Source organism: Lepisma saccharinum, chromosome 12 (assembly GCF_977018435.1).
Source record: "Lepisma saccharinum chromosome 12, izLepSacc3.1, whole genome shotgun sequence".
Classification (NCBI taxonomy): domain Eukaryota; kingdom Metazoa; phylum Arthropoda; class Insecta; order Zygentoma; family Lepismatidae; genus Lepisma; species Lepisma saccharinum.
The window spans coordinates 36,547,673-36,561,192 of NC_139240.1; the positions used below are offsets into that span (position 1 = coordinate 36,547,673).

Here is a 13,520-nt window from a genome sequence, read left to right on the forward strand (position 1 = left end):
GATTCAAAATCACAGACAATATATGCTGGGTGTTCCAACAAGGCTTCATACTTTTTGAATTTGCAATTTTCACTTGGATTGGGCATCACCATATGAACAGGTTTATGGTTCCCACAGTATTTCAGATGCTCAATTAACTTATTTTTTGCAATTTCTGCACTCTCTTCACGAACCCCTTTTACCATTTTTTGACCATAAAATACAGTTAAGCATCTTCTGCACAACTTGAATATTGTATGAGTTTTGTCTAGTTGTTTTCTGACTAAAGCTTCAAGACTGTGTATCAGAGTGTAATGATATGTGCCATCCCCTTCAATTAAGAGCAGATCAATCGGAATAGCAGATTCATCATCAATTGTACTGATTCTGAGAGGATCTATCAAGCAATTGCCAGTGGAACAAGTAAATACATTAATAGATAATTGTTTGCCATTGATGTGCCTGGCCCTTTTTTCAAATTTATCAATATTCTGAACAGACATTGGATATTCTAAACCCTCCATTGCATCGTCAAAAATATGTTCATGCTGTTTGTAATAACTTATTCTCTCAGGATGCCTTGAAACTAGAAACAAAGCAGCTAATATACACCACAGAAAACATTTCTGGTCGGTATTTTCTATATTAACCACGGCTCTTCTGTTTTTAATATTGGCAGGTAATGGCAGATATGTAGATCCTTGCAATGGGCTGAATTCAGAAATATTAACATATAACTTGTGTGATGAACCGCATAGGCTCCATCCTGACTCTTTTGCTGCAAATTCAGAGTGTTTAATGTTCAATTGATTTATCAAGCTGCTTATTATTTTGTCCGAATTTGTATTTGAATAAACCGGTACAGTTTCTGTTATGCGGGGCTGTGTAAATTTTGTGCCGTTTGGCTTCTTATATTGTACAAACAATTTGAGGGAGAGCTTATAAGATCCATTTTGTGCATTTAGAATTGCCTGCAGATTAGGATTTATACTGTTCAAGAAATTCTCAATGCCACATCTTGGCTCTGATACAAACTTGTGATCCCTTAATTGGCCGTTAAAACTGCTACGGATAGGTTCATGGCGTGGCTGTTTTGCTGCTCTGGCATTAAGAGGTGCTTCGTGCCTTCTTTTCAGACCAGATGTGGATGGTTGAGGGGGCAATGTTGATGACTGTGCAGAGCAAGTATTTTTATGTGTATATGTGAAATATTCCATGTTATATTTTCTATTGCATTTGGGGCAAATTTTTGTGGGAGTTCTGCATTTGTCCGGGTTACAAATCTTTTGGTGCTTGGCCCAATTGGGGCTGGATATATTTTTATTGCATTGATTACAATGTTTTTGATTCGGCATTTTTGTTGTTGTTTATTATATACAATTTCCTGGGATTCAAATCAAAACTTTATACTGAATAAAAAATATCAGTTGGGTTCAGCACTGTGCTTTATATGTATGTGTATGTGTTTATGTGTGTATACACTTAATATTTTTGGCTTTGGTATTTATATACAATTTCCTGGGATTCAAATCAAAACTCTATACTGGATCAGTTGAGTTCAGCACTGTGCTTTGTGTATGTATGTATATATGACCTTACTTGGGTTATTCCGCCAAATTATATGCTTCAAGTCTCCTATACTTTGGTGGATCCTGTTCAGGTTCTGCCCCCCACTTGTGGGTTCCACTGCCGATCCAGCAATGGTGAAGAATCTGCACTGTGCCCTGGCTTTTATAGTTTTACAGAGCCAATAGAAACACTGCTTATTTAAACCAATCAGAAAACACCACATAATCACATTATGTCATAACCATTTAATCAATTGATGCAATAGAAGTGGACCGGGAAGTAAATATGTATGGATGTGGGTAGGTGGGTGTGTTGGGGTGGGTGGAGGTGTATTCAGAAACAGGAGCTATTCTCTAACATTTTTGCCGAAGTACTTTCTTCTGAGCGTACCTCCCGTTTTTCTGCTGAGCGTACATGCAATCCGTACCGCAGCGCCATGCCTCCCGGCACCGGGGGAGCGGAATTGTCTGGAACTAATCGATGTCAATAGGGAGAACCGCCGCGGCGATCGGTTGATAGGGAGAAATTACAGGCAATAGGACTCCCGTGCCAAGTATCGATCCCACCGCTTTGGGGCCGTCATGCGCACATATTGTTCAAGTATTGATCTTATACCCTCTCGGTGCTTGATTTTATATATGAACAGATTACAACAAATAAACTGAATGTAACAAATGCAAAATATCCCAGTTTCAATTCAATCCATTTATCTGAATCGAAGAAACCAACAATTCACATATCCCCATATCATTGTATGCTTGCCTATTAGCCTCTTTTGCTGTTGTGCTCAATTAATTTTCACTAATTGGCAATTTTCTTGAAGAGGCCTAATAGAACAAGATACGGCGGTATGAGAAATATGTGAATTAAAGATATTTTAGCAATATACGACGTCTTAAGAAAGGCATATTCAGCTCCAAAGTACTTTGTTTAACACTTACTACCATTCCCTATTACTGGCAAAAAGAGTTAAAAATATTGACATAATGAAAAAAATTGACTTGTTCCCAAGTGTTCACCGAGTTCAGACATTTGCACATAGATGGCTCTGTTGTTGTTGCTTATCAAATATATATATTGAAAAAAATTGACTTGTTCCCAAGTGTTCACCGAGTTCAGACATTTGCACATAGATGGCCCTGTTGTTGTTGCATTGTTTTAATATTAGATAAACAAATTGAAGCTGGTATCCAATTGAACTTAAACCAGAAATAAATATGTGTGTGTGTGGGTGTGTGTGTGTGTATATGTGTGTCTTGGCCAAGTTTTAAGTGTGGCCACAAGAGGGGCATATTTTTAACAAATTTATGGACAACAATCTCTCAGAAGTGCCTTTTATAAGTGTAGCCTCATCAATCTGAGGGGGTCATACTTTCTGAGAAATTCCCGAGGGCATTTTTTACAAAAATCTTAAATTAGGCGGGGTTCCACACTTGAGCAAAAAGCTCATATGGGCATGTTGAGCAAGTTTTAAGTATAGCAAATCTGCTTGAGGGGGGGTTCATACTTTCTCGGGTTTATAGTACAGTCAATACAACTACTGCTTTAATATAAGAAATGTAAGAGGGCTGGGCCTCACAGAACGGCTTTTTCATTGGGTGACGCGTGGTCAGAACAACAAGTCCCATCGTCACTGTTTTCTGACCTTCGAGACAGAAGCGCCTTTTTTCTCAGATATCTAATCGAGACTAGATTAAAGTAGAATCTGAACCAATGCCTCCAGGTGGAATCGAACCTTCTACTTCTCGATTATAAGGCGCGAGCATTAATCACTACATTATCCTTTACAATCACTATCCCGACGAGATTCAGGCACTATGTTATATTTTATTTTCTAGGGGCTATATTTTAACATACTACTGTTAAAAAAAAATCACATCTTCCCACCCTGCTCCGTTCTGTGCCTACCCTTCCAGAGACAGCACGCTTCGCCACTGTAATTTAAATGTTGTAAAGTAACTCTGAAAGTAACTGTTGAAACATTACTTCTATTGAAAAAGTAACTCTGTTAGTTACAGTTACTTACTTTAAAAAGTAACTAGTTACAGTTACATTTCATCAAAAAAGTAACTGTTACTTGTAAATGAGTTACTTCCAAACACTGTATATTGATCATCATCAACCATGGTTTTTGTATTAAGTTGATTGTGGGCTGTGTTGAAAATATTATGCTGCATACAAACGAAGGTAATCCATTTCTGTAATATAAAATTGGTGTAAACGTAAACCAATTATATCGTAATATTGTGATACTAAACCATATATCCAACTTTAAGGGGAGAATATATGAGGAATGTTACTTGAATTGTTACTTGGAATGTAATTCTTAAAAGTGAATTAAAACGCAATGCTCTGTTAAATCGTTTTTAATTATCCTTACGAATTTGTGTTCGGTATTTTTTTTATTATCTAGCGCTTTGCACTAAGCTTCACAAGATTTCAACATATATCAGTATTATAGCGCAGGATGAAAATGTCTGGCCTGTTCCTTCTGTTGGAAACCAGTGACCAAAAAATAGTATGCAAATTGTCCCTCACTACTTTCAATCTTTTCTATTCTGCATCCTGTGTTGTTTTATACAATGAAATTTTGTTGATGCGAACCAGTTGTTCTCTACTTATTGGCAAATTGTCCATGCTATTTATGTTCTTTTTGCTGCTTCATTCTGTGTGTTTCTAGGGAATACAATTGTTCTTGTACTGGAATAGAAGTGGTTCTCTCCTTTTTCATGTTCTTTGTTTCAATTCTTGAACCCTACATTGAGGAAAACAGCACGAGTTAACATGGTGATGGACAATTTGTCGTTAGTTGCAGTGGCGTAGCATGGGCATTTCGGGTGGGAACGCCAAGTCCGAAGGAAAGGTCGGCCCTTTTTTGGTTAATAATTTACTTATGGAATTAGTCGCCACAGGTGTTGTTTATTTGCCTGAAGTCAGCTGGGTTTGCAATAAAGCATCATCATCCATGCATTTTTTAGCTAGAAAATTAGATGCCTCACTATGCAACAAATGTTTTGAACTCTGGTGTTTTATACCTTTCGGCATGACACAAATCATTATAAAACCTACCTAAATCACAAGCCTCTGGACAACAGTAGACGTCATTGTTGTGAATGATCTAACTAATGATTGATTTGGTTTATTTTACTTCGCTTTTCTACCACTTTTGGTTAATCGCGAATATGAATATGAGTGATGATGATATTGATGAAGGGACACTCACAAAGAACACCCGTGCTCACCCCGGGATTCGAATCACGGGCCTCTGTCGTCTTGGCGCGCTGTGCAAAACACTCTGACACGGAGGTGGGCGGATGATCCAACTATCGTACACTCTACTAACGTAACAGTGGCGATTAGTAATTCAGACCACTGTTTATTACGTCTTGAGAATGTTGATAAACATTTTAAAATAATTTTGTCCAGAGACCATTCGATGTTAAGAGTTTTCAAATGAATGCTAAACATTTCCATTGACACAATATTAAGCAGTTACATAATAACTAAAAAATAATAACCCGCAAAACTATTATTTTTTTATTATTATTAAGTGGTAGAGCAGCCATAGGCTGAACTTCTACCACGAGGACTTCATCAACTTATTTGACAAAAACTGTGTTGATCTTTTAGTTTTTAATGCACATCGCTGTTCGTGCGATAAATTATACAATGCAGTGGCCATTATGAAGTGCTATATTTCGGTTTGGTAAAGTTACGTCAGTCAATATTGCGTATTGTAGCAACACACAGCACGAGTGCGAAGAACCGGGTGGAAATTCTACCTCTGTCGTCTGCTTCAGAAGGCAGGAAGGGTCACGTGAACCAATCACGCAGCCCTTGCTCCATACGCGGGCGTAAGAGAGAGCATATGGACGCGTGCTTTAGAGATCCTAGCTTTCCCTCCAGAAAGGCAGCAAGGAATATAGGATCCTGTACGCCGAACCTGCTCGGCGTACGGTCAGGAAAGGCATTTAAAAAAAATGCTAGAACGAGTGTTGTTAGTGGAGCGTTGCAAGCGGATCGCGAGAAATAGCTATTATAATGCCATGAAGGTCAGACATATATGAAATTAGTCAAGATTTACTTTATATTTAAAGCATTTACGCATTTTTTAAATATTAAATCTGGGAACGCCGGGCGTACGGGCGTACTATAACGCTATGCCACTGGTTAGTTGTATTACCAGCATCGTCCATTTCTCTTTCTTACTATTTTTCCAGTGATCGGAAAACTACTTTTTAAAAGTTACGAGTATAGTTACTCGTTTCAAAAAGTAACTCAGTTAGAATTACAGTTACTTACTTTAAAAAGTAATTTTCTTGTAAACATCCAATCACTGATCATTAATTGTAATAAAATAAATATATGAAGACTTATCTATTTTATTTATGCATGTGGTACATATCATAAGCCTCTATGTATTAATATTATTATTCAGTGGCGGCGATTGGGTTCCAAAACCGGGATGCAAAGTGCAAAACCGGAAGGGCAAAGACAGTATATTTCCCTTTGTAGATAAGGTTTAGCATAGTGCGGGGACAACTGCCACCCCCCCCCCCACTGCCACTGTTGTTATTACAACAGAAAATAAGATGGAACAAAACACCGGTCTTCAAGTGCAATTAGAAATAACGAATTGCAACAAAACACGGAGGTTCTAGATTTAGCATGCAACGGAAGCCTTGCTTTCTTGTCTTAAGCAATTCCTCGAAAACCGTTATAACTTAGCATACAGAGGCTGTGTCCGAAAGCTGCAAGACCATACTTGAAGCGAGCATACTTCGAGAGCATACTCGCAGTGCGGTCTTGAAGCCTGGAAGCGGAAAGCTTTCGAACTGCACTTCGACTGCAGCGCCAACACAAGTGAGGAATGCAACAAAAGTTGCTTCGAAACTAAAATTATCAAACATCGACTGTATGTGCCACTCTTGTTTTCCGTGAACAACATACACATGACTCGGCGTGCAGTTTATATGACACAGCACGTTATTAATTATAGAAATATGAAAGAAATTTGCTCTTTCAAATTAATTTTCACACATTCCGCAACATGGTTTACGATCGCGGGAAAAGAAATTGTTTTCTCACTTTTAAACACCTTCTCACTATAGAAGAAAGAAACCACGCATATATGAATAAAACCAATAAATAAAATTACATAGTATTTTAAAAACTTGTTTACTTACATTTCCACACAATGGAAGAACTACAACTACCAGCTGATTGACTTCAGACGTCCATTTTTGTAACAAATGAAAAGCAAGCACAGATCGCAAGTGTGCACCGCTCGTGTGCTGCGTCCTCTGGTCTTGTACACTCGTTTGCTTGGCGCTTTCGAACTGCACTAGGTGACGTCACTTCCGTCAAGACTGTACTTCAAGTATGTACTTTGTACCTTTTGGACACAGCCAGAGAACACACATTTTTGGAAACAGGGTTGCCAAATTTAGCTGTTCCCCCATGTTACAAATTTTAATGTTGACAATTGAGGCGTATAAAGTAACGTGATAACATTACTTCTCTTGAAGAAAGTAACACCCGCTTGTTTTTTAAATTAGCTAGATATAGTTGAAATTCCTAAAAAGTAACTGCGTTAGAAGTAACTAATTACTTCCAAACACGGCTTTTTAATTCGCCAGGAATAAACTCGAAACTTATCTATGTAATGATTGCTTCATCAAATAGTTTCCTAATTTCTTCCTGGTCTCTTTTTGTGCATTTGTAGTTGCATCAATCCAATGGTGTATGGTTTCATGTCAAAGAACTTCAGAGAGAGCTTCTACAAGGCCCTCTGCAGGTGCTGCCACCGTGGCAGGATGCCGAAACGCCATCTCTCCTTGTCCCAAACCAGAACAACGTCTGTCAGATATGCGGACTCCAGGTGAGTGAACAAGGTTCTGGCTTCAAGCTCCATTGTAGGCATGTGTACGCTCCTTTATGCTCGTCCACATCTAATTAATCTTAATCGTTGCTGTTAATCTTAAAATACAAGGCTCATTCAATATATAACCAGAAATGCAGTTCAATGCACCTATGCCAGTGCTTGATAAGAGCACACAGGAAAAAATCTTTTGGACGCATGCACCGTTGACTGGACTTCGTCACACTGGAACCTCGATCCACTTAGTGCATCTTTCAGTGGGCCAAAGGTGTGGAAATCGGAAGATGCAAGATAATGGAGGGTAGGGTAAGCACTCAAACTTTAGGTTCTCGATGGTAGACAATGTGACATTGGCAGTGTGTGGTCTCGCATTGTCATGGAGCAAAGGCACACCAGTGGACACTAGACTACGTCGTCTCTGCAGAATGGCTGGTTTCAGTTTTTCGCGCAAAAGGTTGAATTAGGTGGTACAGTTTACATTATGACATCTGGCCATGTAATGTAAAGAATTGGCCCCTTGTGGTCCAAAAACAAAGTTAACATGACCTTTCCCGTATCACAGAATCGCGCGGTAAGGAAAGGCGGGACAAGCGCCGCTTGTGTTGTTTTTTAAAACACTTTTGATATGTTAAGTTCGCGTTTTTCAATGCCTTTATACACATTAGAATGGAATTTATTTACCATAACATATTTACATTGCAGAATTTTAATTTCTCCTATTTTGTGTTCTTTTGGCTTGAAACATAAACCGGCTACACCTTTGACGACGCTGGGCGATGCGGCACGACTGACCGCGTTAGAAGAACTGCTCGCCTTTGTCTCCGCTTTTCGAGTGACTTATGCAGTTCTTGCATGGACACTGTCCATCCCCGTTTACGAAGAAAAAAGGCTGAGGGCAAGCAACACCAAGACCGCATCTGTCTTTGGCAATGGTGTTGGAAAGGATTCGTCCACACTGGCCACAAGTGTTGCTAACTTCCAGAATTTCCTGTGCATCCGTAGCACCAGCTAACGCAGCACAATTTTCATGTTTGAAACTCTACAGCAGGCATGTCAAACACGCGGTCCGCGGGCCGCATGCGGCCCTCGATATATTTTTGTGCGGCCCCTTTGCTATTACCTGTTTTTAAATAGTAGAGCCTTCAGATGTAGTAGTTGCTAAAATATCTGTGTTATTATATAAGACGATGTGAAATTTCACACGTTTTCCTCTTGGACAGGATATACCCGTCGGTAGGTGAAAAAAGGTGGTCGTATTGCATTATTGGGGTGGTTGACGAATGTAGTGATTACCAGTTGTTCAGAGTTCAAGGATAAGTCGTCTGCCTGCACAGTTTTCCCTCCGGAATCTAAAATGAAGGGAGGGTTGAAGGGAAAGGGGAACAAGCTGCCTTCGACCGAAAACCTACTAAAGTAGCTCAACAAAGCGAAGCTGCGGTACGCGCAAGCTACGCATTGTCGGAATTGATAGCTAAACAGTCAAAACCTTTTGCCGGGCGAGTTTATTAAACGGTGGTTGGTAAAAGCTGCTGAAAAAGTTAATCCCGCAAGTGTAAAAGTTTTTCAATGCATTTCACTATCCCGCAACACGGTTGCTGAAAGAGTAACCGAACTGGCCTGAGATTTGAGTGATCAAATTAAAACAAAAGTGTCAAATGTTATTGCTTATTCCATCGCTTGTGATGAGGAGCTATTGGACATTGTACCGTTGCATGACACTACTACCGGTGAGGATATATTTATTGCTATTCGTGAACTTTTGCGGAAGTATGATTTACCACTGTCAAAGTTATCCTGTGTAGCTACGGATGGTGCCCCTTCAATGACGGGAAAAAACAATGGTTTTGTGACAAAACTGCAAAACGAATTTCGTGAAACCTGCGATAAATACGTGTTCCATCATGTGCATTGCATCATTCACCAAGAGGTCTTGTGTTCAAAAGTAATCAACATGAAAAGTGTGATGAAGCCTGTGAAAAAAACCTATCAACTTCATAAGATCCCGTGGCTTAAACCAGCGACAATTTTCTGCTTTCTTAACAGGTTTAGAAAGCGAATATTCTGAATACACAGAAATGCGCTTGGCTATCGTGTTCCATGGTTCTTGAAATATTCTGGAACTTGAAAGATGAAATATGCTAATTTTTAGAAATGAAAGAACAAGACACCAGCCTTTTTTCGCAACCAACGTGGTTACAAGATCTTTCCTTTCTTGTTGATATAACGAAACACTTGTGAGATTTAAATTTGAAACTGCAAGGAAAAGATCAATTAATTACCAACATGAATGATCAAGTCAAAACATTCGAACGTAAGTTATTGCTTTGGGAAAAACAGTTAAGAAACGAAGACTTGACGCACTTTTCAACTTGTTCTAAATACAGCTCAAGTTCAAAGGACCCTGTTTTGTACAAAAAGTACGCCGAAAAAATTCAGGTTTTGAATATTGAATTCGGGAAAAGGTTCCACGATGTTCGTTCTTTCGAAGACAAGATCTCCCTGTTTTCAGCCCTGTTTACGACTGACGTAGAAAAAGTGGCAGCACATTTGCAGATGGAAGTAATTGAAATTCAGTGCGACTCAACTTTGAAACAAAAGTACAGCGAAGTGGGTATCCCTGACTGAAACCCGCAAATTTGGGTGTGAAATAATTTCCATGTTCAGTAGCACTTACCAGTGTGAAAAACTTCTCACTCGTGAAAGGAAACAAGTCACCAACGAGATCCAGATTTTCAGACGTTCATCTTAGCTGTGTTCTGAAAGTAGCTGCTTTGAATAAGATGTCTCCTGATATTGATAAGTTGGTGGCAGCAAAAAGATGCCAGCTGTCAGGCAAGAAGCAATGATCAAGTTTCAATGAATGTTCATTTTAGTCATTCTTTAAAATAAAGTATTAAAGATAATTTAATTTTTTTTCCTTGCGGCCCGCTCTATCTAACACTACTGACTATTTGGCCCAGTTCATATTTTGAGTTTGACATGCCTGCTCTACAGTAATCAACAAATTACATTATGAAGTTAGCCAGTGCTCACCAGTCCTATGCTACTTATAAGAAATGAAATCACAGCCGGTACTTGAACATATTCGTCATGTGGTCAGTTACTCGGAAATATGGAGGGTATGTAACACTGTAGGTAGGGTGAAAAGGAAGGTTAATTTAGAAGCGTGGGTGCTGCGGATGCGTGTTGTTTTTACTGTGATATTGTGCTGTTTTTTTCTGTTCTTTGTGTCGTGTTTTTGTACCTGGTGTAAAAGTATGATTCTACATTGAAAATTTCCACCATGGTTGACATACCAGAAGACCCATCGATTTGCAGTGATTAGGGACCTTCTTTCAAAACAATTCAGTTCGAGAACATATGGTATAAAGTTGGAGCTTGTGATTGTGAACCATGGGCGACAGTGTCCTGAACTGTGCATAACCAAACCAACTAAGATGGGAAAGTTTTCATTAGGCAGTTTAAAACATCTCAGTACAACAATGTTATGTGGCAGCAATGATCTTAATAAATTATTTTGTTGTCCATGTGTTTTGTTCAATACAAATTTAGGAACATGGAACTATACAAGCTACAGTGACTTGTGCAATTTTTATAATGCAGTGCAAAGACATGAATGTTTCCAGAATCACATCTGCGCTTGCATCCAACTGAAGACAAGTCATCATTCATAATTCTAGCCAAGTAAGAAACCAAAACCCATCCGTTTATTTAAGATCGAAACTTTGTTTTATTATTTTCAGGGTTAAAAAAGAACGTAATTTAATTTACAGTTGGCCTTAAATATCAAGTAAATCATTATTTTCTTCATGGTTGAAATTTACAAGTTTATATTGAGGCTGTTTTTCTTCTTTGTAAACCGTGCAGCGAAGATTTGATTTTACGGTATGTATGCACTTCACACACTCAAGCCCGATACTTCACCATTATGCACATTATTGTAAGTAGGGATGTCTGTAGGTCTATATTATATTTGAAATTGTTATAATTAACCGAAACGAAAAATTTACCCATCGCTTGCCTATCACGAAAGGTCACGGCACACCCCTGCCGTATCAAGTCCTCCACTTGAGCAATGTTGCTTTCTGTGACTGCAGTGACAGAGAGACCTGGACGCGGAGAATCTTCAACACTGGTTATGCCCTCTTTGAACTTCTCAGCCCACTCGTACACTTGTGGTCAACTCCTACAGTTGTCACCGGACTGAACTGTCATGCGGCGATGAGTTTATATCGGTTTCGCGCCTTCACTCTAACAAAAATCTCACGACACTTCGCTGCTCATCTTAGAGCATTCCTGTAAGGGTGCTGCCATCTTGTGTAACTGTTTCCCAGGGTACCATGCACGAGGCAGGCGTGCCAGCTATGAATAGCTTACAGATACCTTCACATATAACAGTCAGTCGTATTTTAGATATTTTATACAATTTTTTCGGTTATTTATTGAATGCACCTTGTATGTAAATACATGAAAATGAGCCGCACTGATAGTGCAATGACTGATGCTGCCAACTTGTAATCAAGGGGTCCCGGGTTTGATTGCAAGTGGAGGTAGAGTCACCTGTAATAAAAAGAGGAACATGTAGATCCTGAAATAATGGTTTCATTGAATGGCGTTATGTGGGTTGCTTAGCTCTACGGCAATGGGTGAACTTCAACAACAAGTTCGCTCATTGCCTTAGAGTTAGGCAACACACATAATATCACTAAGAGAAGCTAGTATTTCAGGATCTAGGCACAAATAAATGTATTATCTGTGATCTAGGTGTTATATGTTAGTGTATTTTACAGCATGTTTTATGCATCAATCTTAGGTATGTATAAATCAAAGAAAGAGTCTGGTGAGTGTTTCCCTTCTCCTTCTTTGATTTTTTATTTAGATCTTTTGGCCCTCCTTGCTTTTATCCATAATATATATATATATATATAAAAATGTCCGGAGCAATGATATACACACACACATGTACACTAATGATTTATTGATTGGGGGTGTAAGGGGTGACCCATACCTAAGAACTCAACTGTGAAATAACCACCTGTTTATTTTGTTTTTACTGAAGATTCTATCTAGACAAAGAAATTTTGTAGAAAAAATGATGATTTTGAATTACCTAATGGCATTTTTGATTAATAATTGATCTTCACTATTTAAAAAAGAAAAGTTATTTCAATAACAAGATCACTGAATTAATAAAAAATTGTGGTTTCATTGGTCCCCTTATAATCCCATTGCTATAACATTGATTAAACTATAAAATAAATGTCTGACAAAGGGAGCATGCGTTCTCCTGAAACATTAGAATAATAAAAAAGAAGTTTTAAATGCTTGAAACAACAGTAAACTGCACGATGAATAATTGTTTATTCTTTATTGTCATTTTATAGCTAACTTGTCTTTTGCAATTCTCTCCTGTTCTGTATTAGGAACTGTCCGATTGATCTCTGTTCATCTTATTTTCTTTCACTAATATGTATACTTTGATTACTTGATCCAGCATATGAATCAATCCTACAATTGTCTAAAGCCTGTATATCTTCTTCAAGTTTCAGATAGCTGCCGAGGCAGTACACTCAATGCTCGATGTCTACAAAACTGTGACTGAAGACATGCTTCTGTATCTCACCCCGTGCACAGAAGTTCAGTGCATTCAGATCCAGAAAATCAACGTGCAGCAGATTGAATGGACAATCGAGAAATGAAAGAACAATTGTTTTGTTTCTCTCGTATATGAAACCAATACATTGGTCAACATACGTCATACAATATTTTCTGTGGAAAGAATTGCCAAATGTTACCTTAGTGTGCCAAATAATAACTGTGTTGTAGTATTAAAGCATATATATTTGGTTATTTAACTCTCCTTCTCTTGCTGGTTGTTCTATTTTAACATGGATGCAAAGAAAAAGAATTTGGAGATGTCAGCTCTGGTATTTCCTGAACTTCTTGTTTCATTCCAGTGGTGTAGCAGCCAGCCCAGCAACACCCGCAATATTTTCTATGTCCTTCTGAAATGTTGTAATAATCCCAGAAATTCAACAGCGTCACTTACTTGGAAAAAAAAAAAAATCTGTTTAACTCTTTCGCTGCGGTC

The 13,520-nt window shown here is 38.5% G+C and overlaps 1 protein-coding gene across 1 annotated transcript in view; it reads left to right on the forward strand.

Annotated features, from left to right (window-relative positions):
• LOC145995981 (QRFP-like peptide receptor) overlaps positions 1-13,267 on the forward strand; it is a 539,079-nt gene extending 525,812 nt beyond the window's left edge. The window contains exons 7-8 of the mRNA XM_083132095.1: positions 7,274-7,429; positions 12,973-13,267. Coding sequence (XP_082988221.1) covers positions 7,274-7,429; positions 12,973-12,982 — 166 coding nt within the window. The 3' untranslated portion in view covers positions 12,983-13,267. The remainder of the gene's footprint in view (positions 1-7,273; positions 7,430-12,972) is intronic.
• Positions 13,268-13,520: the final 253 nt, after the last annotated feature.